This window comes from Vitis vinifera, chromosome 16, assembly GCF_030704535.1.
Source record: "Vitis vinifera cultivar Pinot Noir 40024 chromosome 16, ASM3070453v1".
Taxonomy (NCBI): Eukaryota; Viridiplantae; Streptophyta; class Magnoliopsida; order Vitales; family Vitaceae; genus Vitis; species Vitis vinifera.
Genome location: NC_081820.1, coordinates 6,659,460 through 6,676,690, shown reverse-complemented (window position 1 = coordinate 6,676,690; position 17,231 = coordinate 6,659,460). Strand labels below are relative to the sequence as shown.

At 36.3% G+C, this 17,231-nt stretch overlaps 2 protein-coding genes across 2 annotated transcripts; one reads left to right on the top strand and one right to left on the bottom strand.

The window, feature by feature from the left end:
• Window positions 1-9,699: 9,699 nt before the first annotated feature.
• On the top strand, window positions 9,700-12,212 carry LOC132255279 (uncharacterized). Its single transcript, XM_059743352.1, has 9 exons — window positions 9,700-10,266; window positions 10,365-10,514; window positions 10,597-10,686; window positions 10,823-11,132; window positions 11,233-11,419; window positions 11,497-11,581; window positions 11,688-11,765; window positions 11,872-11,979; window positions 12,072-12,212. The coding sequence occupies exons 1-9, from the start codon at window positions 9,700-9,702 to the stop codon at window positions 12,210-12,212; spliced, it is 1,716 nt and encodes a 571-aa protein (XP_059599335.1).
• Window positions 12,213-14,121: 1,909 nt separating this feature from the next.
• Window positions 14,122-14,983, bottom strand: LOC100259268 (uncharacterized). The gene is made up of 2 exons (XM_002263880.5): window positions 14,427-14,983; window positions 14,122-14,298 (listed from the first exon to the last, which is right to left on the bottom strand). The coding sequence occupies exons 1-2, from the start codon at window positions 14,944-14,946 to the stop codon at window positions 14,294-14,296; spliced, it is 525 nt and encodes a 174-aa protein (XP_002263916.1). The 5' UTR covers window positions 14,947-14,983; the 3' UTR covers window positions 14,122-14,293.
• Window positions 14,984-17,231: the final 2,248 nt, after the last annotated feature.

Below are 17,231 nucleotides of genomic sequence, written 5' to 3'. Positions count from 1 at the left end.
TTGTCCATCAAAAACCATAACTGAGAATAATACTGAAATTCCTAACCTTGCTTACCTATTTTGGATTTGTCAGGACCATCTCATTTTTAATGCAATTTTGGGTTCTGTTTCTGAAGATATTTCTCCTCTCATTACACTGTCTGAATCATCCTAAGCAGCCTGGAAGAAACTTGCCACTACATATGCCAAACCATCCCATACTCGGATCCATCATCTAAAGGAAAATCTTACTCATCTTTCACATGACACTCTCACTATTACTCGATACATGCAGCAATCAAAAGATTATGATGATGCTCTAGCACTTGTTGATGCCCCGATTGGTGAAACCTTCCTCATTATACACATTCTTGATGGTCTCAGTAGTGAATTCAAGGAGATTGTTGTTGTTGTGAGAGCATGTGAGACCTCTATTATCTTCAAGGAACTTCATGACAAACTACTTGCTCATGCAGGTTATCTCAAAAGAGAAGGCTTGAAACAAAACAAAACATCACTGCAAATATAGCAACCAAACAGAATCCCAATAATCGAAGCAACTACAACCCCTATAAGTAAGGTAGATTTTACAACACTGGTGGTAATAGCAGTGCTAAATAAAGTCAGAATCCAAATAGAAACTCTAACCCAAAGCCTTATAAAGGGTATTGTCATCTATGTGATGAATAGGGTCATACAGCTAAGCATTGCCTGAGGTTTTGTGTCTTTCCATCGTCATTGTAGCCACAATTGCAATACTTATTCAACGGTTTTCACGACCTCCACTCAACTATCAACCACCTTCCTTTTCTTCCCAACTAAGAGCTCACTTTGTAGCACAATCAAATGGCTCTAATACAGGATGGTTGATGGATTCTGGTGCGTCTCATCATGTCACTTCTGACTTGCAAAATATGTCTCTTCACTCAGAACATGATGATAGTGACGACATAGTGATCGGTAATGGTACTAGTTTGCACATAACTCACACTGGTTTTACCAAACTTTTCTCCTTCTATTCTAATTTCTCTCAACCTTTTACCCTTTCTAAAGTCCTTTGTGTTCCATCAATGAAAAAGAATTTAGTATCTGTTTCTAAATTTTGTCAATCGAACCATATCTCAGTTGAGTTTCTACCTTTTTCTTTTGTGGTGAAAGATCTTCGAACGGGGGCACCACTAGTGATAGGGCGTAATCGAGATGGAGTGTATGAATGACCATCACATGTGACTTCATCGACAACTATCCTTGCGTTTGTCATCTCAAAACCTCTTTAAAGTAAGAGCACAATCGTCTTGGCCATCCCTTCATCAAAATTCTCCAACAAATTGTCTCATCTAATAAGTTGCCTTTGTCTTCTTCCTTACGTGGTGATGTTGCTTGTAATGCTTGCAAATGTAATAAGTTGCATAAAATACCTTTTTATGTTTCTACTTTGACAAGTCATGTACCTCTTGAATTAATATATTCAGATGTTTGGGGGTCATTTCCTATTCAATCATTTGATGGTTTTCATTATTATGTTATGTTCATTGACCATTTCACAAAATATTTATGGTTGTTTCCAATTAAATTCAAATTAGATGTTCCCACTGTGTTGAAAAAGTTTAAATTGGTAGTTGAAAAATATTTTCAAAAACCAATCATTTCCTTTTATTTTGATGGTGGAGGTGAGTTTATTACTCTTAAAAAAAAAAAATCGAATCTCATGGTATAAGTCATTTTATCATGCCTCCATATACACCTGAACACAATGGATTCTCTGAATGTCGTCATCACCACATTAGAGAAACTGGTCTCACACTTCTGACACAAGCCTCTCTCTCTTTTCAATTTTGGTCTTATGCCTTCATGACTGTTGCATACCTTATCAACCGCATGCCCACTTTCACATTATCTTTTCATACTCCTTTTGCAAAATTGTTTGGTTGCTCCCCGAATTAGTCAAAGTTGAGGGTTTTTGGGTGCCTTTGTTATCCTTGGTTGAAGCCATACATTAGACATAAACTTGACCCAAGGTCGAAACCATGTGTTTTTCTTGGTTACTCAAAGAATCGAAGTGCCTATTGTTGCTTTGATCCTTCCACGAAACGTTTTTACATATCTCGACATGTTGATTTTCTTGAAAATATCTTAATTTTCTTATTCTTTGTTTGACCAAAACTTGTCTAGATTAACACCGGACAATGTTCAGAATTGGTACCAACCAATCAACCCAACACCTTTATTTTCCATTGTGCTTCTTAATCTCTCTCAACCCTTATCTTCTCAACCTCTCCCCATTGATTCCTCTTCTTCCCTTATTCACAAATCCCCTGGGCCATTCTCTCCACTGCCTATAGGTTCCCAAGTTCCCTCTTGCCCATCTCTCTCTTTGTCATCTATATCATTGTCAGATTCTACTCCTTCCCCTAGTGATGCTCTTATTCGTGAAGAGCCCTTTTCCACTAAACCTCGCCCACCTCTCATTAATCATCAAAGTGTTCCACAACAAGTATGTTATTATCCTCCTACTCATACTCACCCCATGGTTACATGTTCTCAAAATAATATTTTCAAACCTAAAACCCTTTTTATTTCTACCATTTCTTCACCCCATTCTCTTATCGAACCTACTTGTGTCTCACATGCACTGAATATTCCTGAGTGGAGACTAGCAATGTCTGATGAGTTTGATGCTCTTATCCATAATCAAACTTAGCAACTTGTTCCTTCTAATTCTCAACATAATCTCATTGGTTGCAAGTGGGTTTTTCGGGTTAAGAAAAATCCTAATAGCTCAGTTTCTAAATAAAATGCCCGTCTTGTGGCTAAAGGCTTTCACCAACAACCTGGCCTTGACTACATCGACACTTTCAGTTCACTTATCAAGCCTACCACAGTTCGCCTTGTTCTTTGCCTTGCACTTCCACAAAATTGGTCTATTGGGCAACTTGATGTGAATAATGCATTTCTTCATGGTTCTCTTTCAAAAGGCGTCTACATGAATCAACCACCTGGTTTTGTTCATCCAAATTTCCCTGATCATGTCTACAAATTATAGAAGGCTTTGTATGGACTCAAACAAGCTCCACGTGCAAGGTATAATGAGTTGAAAAATTTTGTTCTCTCTACTGGTTTCTCTAATGCTCAATCAGACACCTTATTTATTTATGCTTATGATGGCATCATTGCTTATTTGCTTGTTTATGTGGATAATCTTATTCTCATTGGTAAACACTACTTTTTTTTTCTTACAAGTTTTGTCCAACGGTTATCTACAAGGTTTCCCATTAAAGATCTTAGGGCACTTCATTACTTCTTAGGTATGAAAGTTGGGAGAATTGTGTTTTGGGCCCAGCTGGGCCCAAAAATTAAGGAATGGTCCATCTAACCGACCCATTTAAGCTGAAAACCCATAGGAAGTGTCAAAATTAAAAAGAAGGATATGCACTTTTATTAATGCCAAAAATAACCTTTGCTGATTATGAAAAAAAAAATATAATAAACAAAAAAAGCCAGGTTGGAATTTTGCCCTATGTCTCTTCAGATTTCAAGCCTCCGTTTTCCTCTCTTCGTCTGCGGCTCTTGGGAATTTTGCCCTAATTTTGATCTCTTCAGCATTTCAAGCCTATAAGCCATTTTCTTCGCTGCCTAGAAGCCGTTTTCTTCTCTGTGTAGAAGCCGATTTCTTCTTTGCCTAGAAGCCGTTTTCTTCTCTACCTAGAAGTCGTTTTCTTCTCTGCTTAGAAGCCGTTTTTCCTTCTCGTTCCGGCCACCCTTTCTCTAATAATAAGGGCGTTAAGAAACCTATACAAGGGGCAAGCCAAAACCTTTTACTAGGTTGGGTTGCTGGATACGGGATCCTCGTAGTAGGCTGGACCAACATCCAGCCGAGAGAGGGCAGCCTTTAGAAGCAACAGGTTGGTCGTAGATCAAGAACGATTCGCGTTTTCTTATCTTCTTCCCGCCCTAGGAGTAGGAGTAGCACAAAAAGAGGGATTACCATTATTGACCCAATGATAAACCACTAACACCTTCCTCGTTGGGGCTCCGCGCACTGGGAAAACGCTCTACCGAGTTTCTCCATCGCTTGCATCTCAATCTCTGCGGCTCTTTCATTTTTTCTCGCATTCGGCTCTCTGGAAAATTTGAATCAGGTATGGATTTCAGTTGGGTGTCTCTTGTTGCATATTTGAGGTTAGTAGATTGCCTAAATTTTGGTCTCTTCAGCATTTCAAGCCTAGAAGCCGTTTTCTTCTCTTCCTCCCGAGCACCTCCATCGGTTGCATCTCAATCTTTGCGGCTCTTTCATTTTTTCTCTCATCCGTCTCTCTCGAGAATTTGAATAAGGTATGGATTTCAGTTGGGTCTCTCTTGTTGCATATTTGAGGTTAGTAGATTGCCTAAATCTCGACCTAAATTTTCTTAGTCCAAATCTCTAAATTGTGTTCAACTTGATCTCCGGAGTTCAAGTTAGTGTTCCCATTCAATAATTGACTTCTTGGTTTGCTACTATTATTCGGATGCTGAGAAAGTAATGAGAAAAAGAAAGGAAAAATTTTGAACCATAATTTTTTCTTTAATCCTTGAGAATACAGAAAATGCACTTTACCTGCAACTCATGATTCATGGCTTAATCGATCTGATTATATTTTTGTAATTTTTTTTAGATTTTTTTTTCATGCTATTTGTATATTTTAAATTAAAAAAAATAATTGTGAAAAATTGTCATATATACTTGAAAATAATTTATAATTGTTTAATTGGTTGCTAGAAAACCAGGAGAGGAAAAATGGAAAGGGGAAATGGATAACCTAAAAACCCTAAAGTTTTCTTATGGTGCATTGGCTTGAGATGTAGGCACAAGTAACAGAGTTATCTCTTTTTATCTATTAGTTTTTTTGACCCTTAAACCTTAAATGTGTTAAACTATTGCTTATGGTTTTGTATGAATCATCTAAAGTAGGAGATGATAGTTTAGAAGAGAATTCTATATTTGTTACATTTTTTAGGCTATTATCTCTTCATATTATTTTGAAAAGCAACGCTTTATAATTAATATTTAAATATCTCCATTCTCTTTGAATAAGTTTGTAGGCATGTCTGATATAGTAGTACCAACAGAAATTGTCTAAGGGTTTGAGTGAGAATGAGAATTTGTTTTCTACCTAGTGTAAGTATAGGTCAGAGCTTAATAAAACGTGGGGGATTCTTTCCTATTGAATGTCTTATAGTTCCATAATTCCAATGTTTTTGGTGTATATATATATATATATATGTTCTGCAGTATTATGTCGAATCGGACACAAAATCCTCCTACTTTACTAGATATTGTTGTGATGTTCTGTCTTAAAGTTCCAAGTATTGACACGATTAGATTATTAGCATAGGTAAGTAGTAGTGTCAAATTGGGTAGCACTAAAGTAGTTGGAGAGAGAGGTTTATGCTTATAAAAATGTGAACTATGAATATATAAGTAAAGGGGAATGATAGGGAAAATAAGTTAGAGATTTGTTTTTTTTTTCCTTTTAAAGCCTTTCTTAGTTTTTAATTTAATGATTTTTTTAATCTATTAATTTCAATCTTTTAATTTCCATTTCAGTTTTACATTTCTCATTTTTGTTTTTTTTTATTATTATTTTTAGTTTTGTTTAGGTTATGTAGTATTTATCAGTCCAAGAGAAGAGAGAAGCTCGGTCTTCATATCTTAGTTCAACTGACCGTTTGTTTATTAGTGCCTATCTTAAAATAATCTTACCGTTGACAATGTTTAGAATAATCAAAAGGAGCAACAAAAATTATTTTTTAAGACTTTAAAGTTACATTTTTTTGTATATACATTTTTTAAAATATAACTTTTTTGTATGGGAAATTAGTATATTGTGAGATGAAAAAACTTGTAAGATCACATTCAATATGCATTATTGTTTGTTCAACAATATAAATTTGTGCTTTATTTCAATAGGTTGATGGATGCCACAAATAGAATATACTGTTATATTTTCGTGGGAGGCAAACTTGTCCAAAAAAATGATGGCCTTTGGGAATATGTTGGTGGAAGAAGCAAAGGTATTCACATTTATAAGGGAATGACATTTGAAGAATTCACTTAGAAGGTCTTAGAAAAATTCGACATTTCCCTTCATGTGATGAGGATGCACTACACCCTCAAGTTTAACCCTAGAGTCATCCAAGATTTAGAAAATGAGGATGACTTGGATAATGTGGTTTCACACAGTGATGACTTTGCAAATGTGTACATAGTCGAGTCACCCGGTGTGGAAGCCATAGAGGCAAATATACCGAATACACAGTTGGCACTTGGGTAATGCGTTTTCACTTGGATGTCTATTTAAAATTTTATGAATATCAATTTTACGCATTATGTAGTCTAATTTTGGTTATGAATGTAAATGCAGAGGTCCACATCCTACGTTTCCTTCATCTAATGCATCATGCGATGCAAATCCTAATACTATGATGTTATCAAGAGGTTTTGCATCGCGTTGTGCAGATACTGAGTACACCCCTTTGGAATCGAATCGGTTTCGTGAGGCAATATTAGGTTCCGGACATACATTTAAGAATGCAGATGAGTTTCGGAATGCAATATACCAAATGTCATTAGCTGGAAGGTTTCAATACAAGTACAATAAAAATTCACCTACCCATATGTCAGTAAAGTGTTCGGTTGAGGATTGTCCTTGGAAGATAACAGCTCATGCTGTTGAAGGAAATCAAATATTGCGAGTTTATACTTACCAAGTTAATCATAATCATATAGCTCAAGATGAGTGTTCATCTAAGGTGCGGGTTTCTTCCAAGAGAGGAGCTGTTGTTGTTGAAGACGTGTTTAGAACAACTCCAGAATACCTTCCTCGACAACTTTGCAAGGATTTTGAACGTGATCATGGAGTTCAATTGACTTATAACCAAGCATGGCATCTTAAAGAGAAGGCAAAAGAGCGTGTATATGGATCTCCACGTGCGTCCTACGCGTATTTGCCTTGGTTATGCCATAGGCTAAGGGAAATTAACCCTGGAACTATTGCCGAGTACACTTCTCATGAAGGTCACTTCAAGCAATTGTTCCTTGCCCACGCATTTTCAATTCAAGGGTTCACCATGGGGTGTCGACCGGTATTGGCTATTGATTCTTGCCACCTAAGTGGTCCATACAAAGGAGCTCTTTTGTCTGCCATTGCATATGATGCAGATGATGGAATGTTCCCTCTAGCCTTGGGTGTGGTTGGTTCAGAAAATTATGAGGATTGGTATTGGTTCTTGGTGAAATTGAAGGGGATCCTAGATGGTCAAGAAGTAATTATTATATCAGATAGACATCAAGGGATATTGCGTAGTGTTTCGGAGTTGTTTGGGGTAGAAAATCACGCCTATTGTTATCGACATGTCAAAGAGAACTTTTCAAGCTTCTTCAACAGGCAAAACATTAGGGGAAAGAAAGGGAAAGAAGATGCTTTGTTGCTTTTAGACAACATTGCATATGCTCGGTTGGATATAGACTACAATGAGGCGTTTGAAAAACTTGTGCGTTTTAATGGCGACCTAGCAAGGTGGGTTGCGGAGAATAGTCCGGAGCATTGGGCGATGTCAAAGTTCCTTAAAAAACGTTGGGATAAAATGACAACTAATATTGCAGAGTCCTTCAATGCGTGGTTAAGAGAGGAACGCCACCAAACAATTTATACGTTGCTGATGATGCACATGGATAAGCTTGTAGCCATGTTGGACACCCATATGCGTGGTACAGATAAGTGGAAGAGCGTGGTTGGTCCCAAAACAGAGGAAAAGCTAATGTCAAATATCACGAGATCTGCTCCGATTACTGTGATGCCTTATTTGGGTGGGACGTTCAAGGTTTTTACTGGAGAAGTTTATTTGGTTGTGGATATGCAGCAACATAAGTGTACATGTCTAACATGGCAAATGTCCGGGTTGCCATGTCCACATGTATGTGTTGTGATCCGTACATTGAGACACGATGTGTATGACTATATCGACCCATGTTTTAAAGTCTCCACCCAACAGTTGATTTACTCGGGTCAGTTTCAACCATTACCAACACACAACATGCCTAAAGTTTGTGAGGCTGGGACTTTGCAAGATGGCCAAGGCAACGTATTTCCTAGTCTCCAACCCCCACAAGTGAGACGTCCTCCAGGAAGACCCCGACAAAGGCGTATTGAGTCACAATTTAGCCATAAGAGAGCTATTCATTGCTCTCGATGCAATGGCATAGGTCACAATCGGTCTAAATGTAATAATCCATTGCCGTGACATGTTCATTTCTTTGCTTGTAAGGTTTTCATTTTGTGTACGATCCCTCATTGTTCCATTATTTGCTTTATGGTGATAGGGTTGTTGCTTTTGGATGTTATGTATTGTCCTTATTATAGACACGATGCACTACCTTTTCATTTTATTTTTTATAAGACTACTTTTAAATTTTCATGATTTGGAGTTGCTTTCATTACTGATTTAATTTGAAATTGCACTTTCAATGTGGTATCCTTTAACTTGATGTATACTTTCACTTCCCTATGCTTGCGTTTTTCGTATCACTTAGCTGAACTTTCATAGTATTGTACTATACTTGCTGTCTAATTATTCAGTTGGTTAGTTTATCTGTGCATTTCATTCGACTTTTCTATGCCAAATGATGCAGTTATAATATTAACAATGGCTGGTAATGGCTTAGATGGTTCTGCTGCCAGTTCACGCCCACTCTCGGTATGGTTCCTCATACTTGCTTATCTTTGTTGTTTTTTGCATTGTTCCGTTGCCAACATACTATTTGAGAGGTTTTCGCTTCTCTAGTACAGTGCCACAAGAAGTTATAATCTATAGTCATGCAATTTTAATGTATTGTCAGAACATAAATCATAATGCATGTTGGTATCAAAATGGGTGAAATTTCATTTGATGATATTTTACATATTTGAATTGGTGTGAACAAATTACTCCCTTGTTTATATATAATCTCCAACATAAAGTATGTTTTCCAAACTCCTCTTCATTCATTTAATTCTCCAACACTCATGGATTCATCTTATTTATTCTTGTTTTCAAGCGTAAACATACTCTTTGTTTACTATTCTACAAAAAAGTATGTAGTAGCATTTCATAGTGTATCATTACCTTATTTTAACTGCCCACTTCCTCTTTGCTGCAAATTTTAGATTATTATGGCCATTGAATCAGATTCAAGCCTCAAAACTTTCACATGTTTAGATTAATAGTCCTATGTTTCATTTATTTTCCCATGAATCCTCACTCAGCTAACAACTTAGGTATGAATGAACTTTGGTCAAACACATGTTTCGTGGTATCAAATGATAGTGTACAATTCTTCACTGATAGTTAGTACCATGTTGGAATACTCTCAACAGAAACCTGGATTCCAAACCTTGTCCATGTTCAATGGCAGTAGCAAAGTGCTTGCTCTAGCAGTTCCTCTAGATTTTGTGTATGTCATAAGTATCACAAGGATTATTCATTGATTTGTTGATGGTTTCTTTCTCTAATATAATTAGTCAATTTATTTCCATAAATTGATTTGATTTCTTTCTTTTATATATCATGTAGTATTATCATATTTATTTTTTTCTTTTATAGTCTATTCTGTACATTTTTACTGTTATTGCCTATTCTATATCGCCTTATTCATAAATTTGCTAACATGTCCATGTTTTCAAACATTGCATGCAGGGCACATCAATGTTTACACGATGCTCAGCTGCAAGATTTAAGAAACTGTGCAACCGATTACCAGAGGCAAAAATTCAAGCCATAAGAGACCTCCAATTTGGAGGTCTCTTAAACTTAAACTGCACAGAGGTGCGCCACAACCTCTGTATCTTTCTAATCCAACATTTCAATGTTGGATTTAGACGGATAGAGTTCTCAGCCGAGAAACACTATCCTGTTACAGCCACCGATGTTGGCCTTATTTTGGGCCTCCCAACAGAAGGACGGAATTTGCAGGTGACCTTTACATCATCAGATCATCCATTTGGGCCTATTCGGGCATGCGAGGAGAAACTCCTAGACTTACCTGTAGGTGAGGAGTTCCGTAGAGCATTCATTTACTACGCATGTGCCACATTGTTGGCCCCCACGTCTAGGCTCAATGGTTGCCGTAACTTGTGGCATACCATCCATGAGGATGGATTCCGAAATGATGTTAATTGGGCCCAGTTTGTGCTTGACCAACTAGTTGAGGGAATTAGGCGATACCAACAATCTAAGACCTCTTGGGTACATGGCTGCGTTTTATTTCTTCAGGTAGTTAACTTATTCAGTCTTTCTCTTCCATTTTGTTATCTAATTTTATTGCACAACATATTCACATTTGCCTACTGATGTTTCTATTCATTTTGCAGCTGCATTATGTCATTAAATTCCAAATTCCTTCAGTCCAAGTCCCCATTATAGTGCCCCCAGCATTGGCATGGACTGATGATTTGATTAAGCGACGACTAGTCGCTGAGATAAAGGAGTTTGGAGCATTCGGACATGCTGAGATTGATTTTGTATGTTATGCATGCATAAATATATTGTCATTACTAGCATAACACTCATTATTTAAGTACTAATCTTCAGTGCTAATTATAGGCGTCCCAGAGATCTCCAACCGTAGAGAGAACTCCGGAGCCAGAGACTAATGTGGACCATGACACAAATGTTGATGCTGAAAATAGTGATGTAAGCTGTGAATTTTTCAAAAACTTAATAAATGTTCATTTCATTGTCATTGTAATTTATTTTTACTTCTTAACTACAAATAAATATGTTGTTGTCACATTTTGTAAAAAATATTGACATCAATATCATGTCATAGGAAATATGGCATCAATATCATGATGCAGAACGCGCAATCGACCAATATCAACGGGGCATTCAGCAGCAGCTGAGAATAATGCGTGGCCTTATGCATAAGTTAGGGACTCGCAGACATAGTGGGGTAAATTCAGATGCGGGGGGTCACTCTAGCTATGCACCAGCCAGCACTCCCACAGCCGATGACCATGCATTTCCTGGTGATGAGTACATGGCTTCGCATGCTGCATACCATGTGCTAGACACACCAGATCGCGTTGTCGCCCCTGAGTATGAGTTGCAGCCCAGTGTACCCATTAATGTTGTAAGCGGTAAGTGATAAAATTTATGCAAACACCCATATGGTTAACAACCCATGTACCCAATCATAATGTATACCTTTGCTGAGTAGTTCTAAATCTCGTATTGCAGATGGTGAAGAACAACCAGAAGGTAATGTTGTCCCCACAAATAGAAACGTCCGGAGACGTCGAGTGCGTCGCATGGCTCCAAACCTGTTGTCCCCATACATATCCCAACCACAAACGAAACAATCTGCCATCAAAATCGACCTAAAACAAGGAGCTGCACTGGTATTTGGAGACGATTTGGATGCAAGGTAACATACTTGAGTGACACTCCTCTCATTGTATGATAGTTAAAACAAAAAAACTAAAATGTATTTTTTTGTAACAGTGAGGAACTAGTGTCTATGCATGACACTATCCTAACCAGAGGCAATTTGGGCTGCTTCCAAGGGAATGGGTGGATAGGAAACGACGTGCATATCATTTCTTATCCCTCTTTATGCATTATTTTAAGTTTCAAAATCAAAGTGTGGTTCTAATATAATTTGTTGCTTACACTTTTATGATATATGAAATCAGGTCGTCGATGCCTACTGTAGATTGTTGCAGTATCAACATGAACCGAAGTCGAAACTTTTTCTATCCCCCTACATAGCTGTAATGATGACTATTCCATTAAATCCTTGCTTATCTTTATTTTTTGTCTTGAACCAGGCATCACCTACAATGAGAAACCTGATATTATCCCGTGTCTAACATGCAGGAAATGGTAATCCACTCCCAGGCAAAACACTTAGTTAGGGAGGCAGTTATTGGACGCTTTGAACCACATCTGTATCATATTGATATTCCATATGTCAATGTTAACGAGGTGGATTCATATGTTTAATGCTTGGATTTGTATTTTTATTCCATGAATGTACAATATTTAGATGTATGTTTAATGGCAGTCTATTGGTGCAGGTCTTCTTACCGGTTCTCATAAAGAACCATTGGACATTGTATGTATATGACCTAGAAAACAGGAGAATCCAACTGCTAGATTCTCGTCCTGGTAGAAAGAAGACAATGTTGAGTGGAGTCCAACAAAATCTGGTAAAGTAACAAGCAACAAGTAATAAATTGATAGGTATGTCTTCCCATTAAAATTTCAATTGTTGCGTTAATAAATGTTTCAGGCCAAGGTTGTCCCGTGGTTGGCTGCCCACAAAAAAGAGGTATCACCTTATGATTTGAGGACATTCAATTTCATAACACCTGATGTACCCCTCCAAACTAATGAGTGAGTGTTGATCTTGCAGTCCGGGATATTGTATAAGATTGCAATTTATTTGAAGTTCATCTCGTATTTATAATTCCACACTTAATAACGTGTTGGTAATTATATTGGCGTAGGCACGATTGCGGAGTTTTTGTAATGAAATTCATGGAATTGTGGTCAATGGGGGGGTTCTCCAAATCAATCAATGTGGTACGTAGGAGGAATTATCTATGACTATCTCATTAATGTTAAAATAGTTAGAAAAACCTAATTAATTAATTTGCTGATTTGTTGCTATCAACGTGAATGAACGCATGGGAAATTGAAACATTACAGGTTGAAGATCATGGGGAGTATGTTGTTCTCAGCACAAAATGCACACCGAGACCGTGTCCAGAGAGATTGAAGGGGATTGTAATTTGTGATAAAACTGTATAAAATTAGCACATTTGTATGTAATTTATGGTGGACATATGCGGAAATGAACACTGGGATTATGGGATTAGTCAGAATTTGATTGTTTTTTTACTTAAGTTGCTTGTCAATGCATTGTAAGTAAATAGGGCAAATTAAAGATGATTGTACATTATACAGGAAAAACCAACTCCTGACATTGTATTGCCAATTTTATGGCTTATATATTTAATGAAGGTTGTGATGAAGTCGCATTTTCCCTCACTATCTCAAAACATCTAACAAAAGGCACCGACATTACAACCTATAACAAACCTTTTCATCAACAATCTCGAACATATCATATCGTTAACAATTTATACAGTACAATGCAGGTGTATATATGGCCATCCCAGGAACCGGTCTAGATGGACCCGTGGATCGGAAAGCATAAAGGGTCGACCGGTCGAGATTGTCCTTTAGCCATTGGTCAACCGGTCGAACCTTTCTTCAGCCGGTCGCGCACACCCTACTGGATGAGAGAGAGTGCATTTTGGCACCATCGACCGGAGATAGACCGGTCGATCATATGCGGTCGACCGGTTCATGGAGTGTTGATCAACCTACTGGATGAGAGAGAGTGCATTTTGGCACCCTCGTCCGGAGTTAGACCGGTCGCTAAGCTTCGGTCGACCGGTTCCAGGAGGCTTGGCCAATATTTTATATTTTTTAAATAATTCTTAGTTATATTTAAAAACTCAAAATGTAATATAATTAAGAAAGGGCTCAAATTAAAGTAAGAAGTTATTTTTAAATTTGGACAAAATTTTAAGGAATGATAAAACAATATACAAGTTATTAGTACTTAATTTTTGTAGAAAACAAATGATTTCTTTTCTTAAATGCTAATTTTTCATATAGTGGATTTTTTAACTTTGGAAAAATATAAATGATTGGGATATTATGGTTATATATAAATTAAGGGGACAATTTTCAGCCAAATTTCCGATGCTGGAACCTATTTTAGATGAGCCAAATTTCCGGGCTCTAAAATGGGTATTTTTCATTTTCTACTTTATTTATTTTGAGAATTAGAAAAATTGATGATATTTAGGGCATAAAATGAGAAAAATGAGGGGGACAAAACAAAAAATAATATAAATAAGTAGCAGCAATTATGAACATAATGTTGATTTTCATTGTCTTTTTTTTTTCATTTCTTTTTTTTGTTGGTCACATTTTTGAAAGGAAAAATAGTTGTACAACTTGAAAAGAACTTGTTCAAACTGAAATCCTATGTACAGCTTGATAGAAAGTTCAATATTGGGAATGAACACCCAAATCTACTTCTATCAAGAATTCAAACCCAACCCCATGCCCATGAATTTATGAATTTCCATCTACAAAATGTACAAGAGAGAAAGGGGGATGATCACATTCTGTGCTTTGATCACCCCCATTTATGCACACCTACTGAACCATTGCACTTCTTCCATGATCCGGACCAAAGGGAAGCTATAAAAGCTATAAATCAACCTGCAATAGAAATGGTGAAAGCTGAATTAGACCAAGTTAATAAATTGAAAATAGTAACTTCCACATCAACTAAATTTGCAGTCACCGTACTTAATCACAACGGTAAAGTCCACAGCTGAATATTGTACCTTCTTCAGAAAAGGCAAATATGCCACCAAGCATTTCATTGTTCTCTTCATCATCCTCCTCAGGGTTTTCCCTCTCACTGTGGCTGCCGCTACTGTTTACATCATCAGTTACAACTTCAGCTAACTCACGGCATCCGCCAAGCTCCAATGTTTTGTGGTAACCCTCTTTAAGGAACTGTGCAAAATCTATTGGATTGAGCACATTTGAAGGTGTAGACCCGTCTTTACGAATATCCATAGCAATTCGCATTGTGACATCACTAGTTTCTCTGGTGTTTAAAGAGCATGCTCCTTTATCAGCAGCTCTTCCAACAGAAGCCAAGTTACTCTCTGATGGTATAACATTGGTAATACAGTTGTCAACACTAGAATCAATTTTCTTCGAATGTTCAGAAGATGAAGATACAGTTGTTGAGGATTTCTGAATCAATGAAGGCTCATTGATAGCATTCTCTCTTCTTTCCTGATAAAACTCATTTGGAATCTGGCAAGTGCGTATATAAGACTTCTCACCGCTCATTTGATCCAAGTCAAGAAAATTCTCAATTCTTCTTGATGATCCTGATGGAGATTTTAAACATAAATACATACATAAATATGTATTTACTATTTACATATGCCCCTCCAACCATGTATTTACTATTTACATTTATATGCATATATCTATATATACATACCTAAATATGTATATTCACATGGTTCTATGATTACATAAGAAGCTTACAACTATTATTTCTTTATAACAGTTCCAAGGTTAGTGAGCATACTTTTCAAAACACAATAAATGGATCCATGAGCCAGTTGGGAGCTTCAACATCATTTTCACAATTCCAAATTCATCCATCTTATGGCCCTCTATCCATGTAAGTACGTACAAATATACATATCACCATACATACATGCATATAGTATATTAACCATTATTATATTCCTTGCAATAGTTCCAAGGTTAGTGAGAGCAATTTTCAGAATACAACAAATTGATCCATGAGTCAGTTGGGAGCTTCAACACCCATGTCACAGTTCCAAATTCCTCGACCAACTTATACCCCTTCATCCATGTAAGTAATGAATACATATATGCATGTTACAATTATACATAACTATACACTCGTACATATAAGATGATTAAAATCGTTATCCTATTTATTGCAACAGTTCCAAGGCTAGTGAGAGCATCTTTCAAGACACAATTGATGGATCCATGAGCCACTTGGGTGCTTCAGCATCAACTTTACAGGCTCGAATTCCTCCAACTTATGTCTCTCCATCCATGTAAGTACATACATACATATACTCATTAAATGATTGCATCAAAGGACTAAAATGGTTATCATTTACATAAGAGGATTAAAATCATTACTCGTTCTATTCCTTGCGAAAGTTCCAAGGTCCATGAGAACATTTTTCAAGACCCAATCGATGGATTAATGAGCCAATTGGGAGCTTCGACATCAACTTCAAACTTCCTACTTCCTCTACCTAGTGCCTCTCCATCCATGTACCAGTTGAGAGCTCCATCACCAACTCCACAATTTCAAATTTCACCAGCTTATACTCCTATGCAGCTACCCCATTTTCTAGTGGATATATTTTGTTTAAAGATTTGTTTCTTACAAGATTCTGACTACTCTTAACTTAACATTGGGAAAATGGTAGCAGCAAACTATGGTGAGGAATCAAATTGTACAAAGACCCCAAAATCAGCAAGTGGGAGTGTTGAATAACTCATCCATGGTATGAAGTCACACTATATACAAACTGGAAATATATTGATTCAAGTAAAAAGTTAGAAAGGGCAAAGTTCTTCATTGTAGTTATAGGGATTGTGAAATTTCAAGGGCTGTTAAACATAGTTTTCGAAAATAATTTTTAAAAATTAATTTTTAAAAACAGTTCTTGTTTGGGTTTAAGAATAAAATTCAAAGTTTTCTTGAGTTATTCTTTGGAAAGGTATTGCGTACTTATATACAATACATGTATTCAGTTGTTTTCTCAAGCCACTTTATAATGCCTAAAACTTGCATGTCCTCAAAATTCACCTGATTGTTTAAAAAGTTTATCAAATTGTTTTGCTGTTTGGGAAACTTTGCAGATTTTAACCTTCTGATTGGATTTAGGGTCAATTTGGGCATGATGCATCTTATGGGATTCAGCAACAATATTCAACACCAACATTAGGCAATCATGAGGTACTATATCTCAGAATCAAACAACATTTTTTCAATCGTCCTTTCATTTTTTTTTCAGTCTAATATTCTAAGAAATTGTAAAATGTTTTATTAACTAAGTGTTTTGAATTTTTTTTTCATTCCAGAACAATCAAAACAGGCAAGATGGTGTAATGTCAACTTTTCAGTTCAATACAAACATGGGGAAGGTTAATGAGTTCAACATTAGTATTAATCACTATCCATCCCTGAATTCAAATGTTGGCGTACCTTCAACTTCTCAAAGGTATGTTATTATACTAGAATTATAACAACAATATTTTTCCAAACCCAAAACCATTCAATTTATGAAAACTAAAACAAAAACAATAAATATTATGACAAAGTAACATGTTATTGATGTGCGATATTGTTTTGTTGTGATTTGTTTTCATTTTTGAATTAAATATATTTTTTTCTTCAATTTACATTTTAATTATATTCATATTTATTTTTTATAAATCGAATAAATTCTTCATATACAAATATTAATAATCAAATAGGCTAAATAGACAAAGGAATTATAAAAGGTATTAACTAAAAAACCTTATATTTTGTGATTTCTATTTTTAAAAATAAAATTTTTTTATGTAAA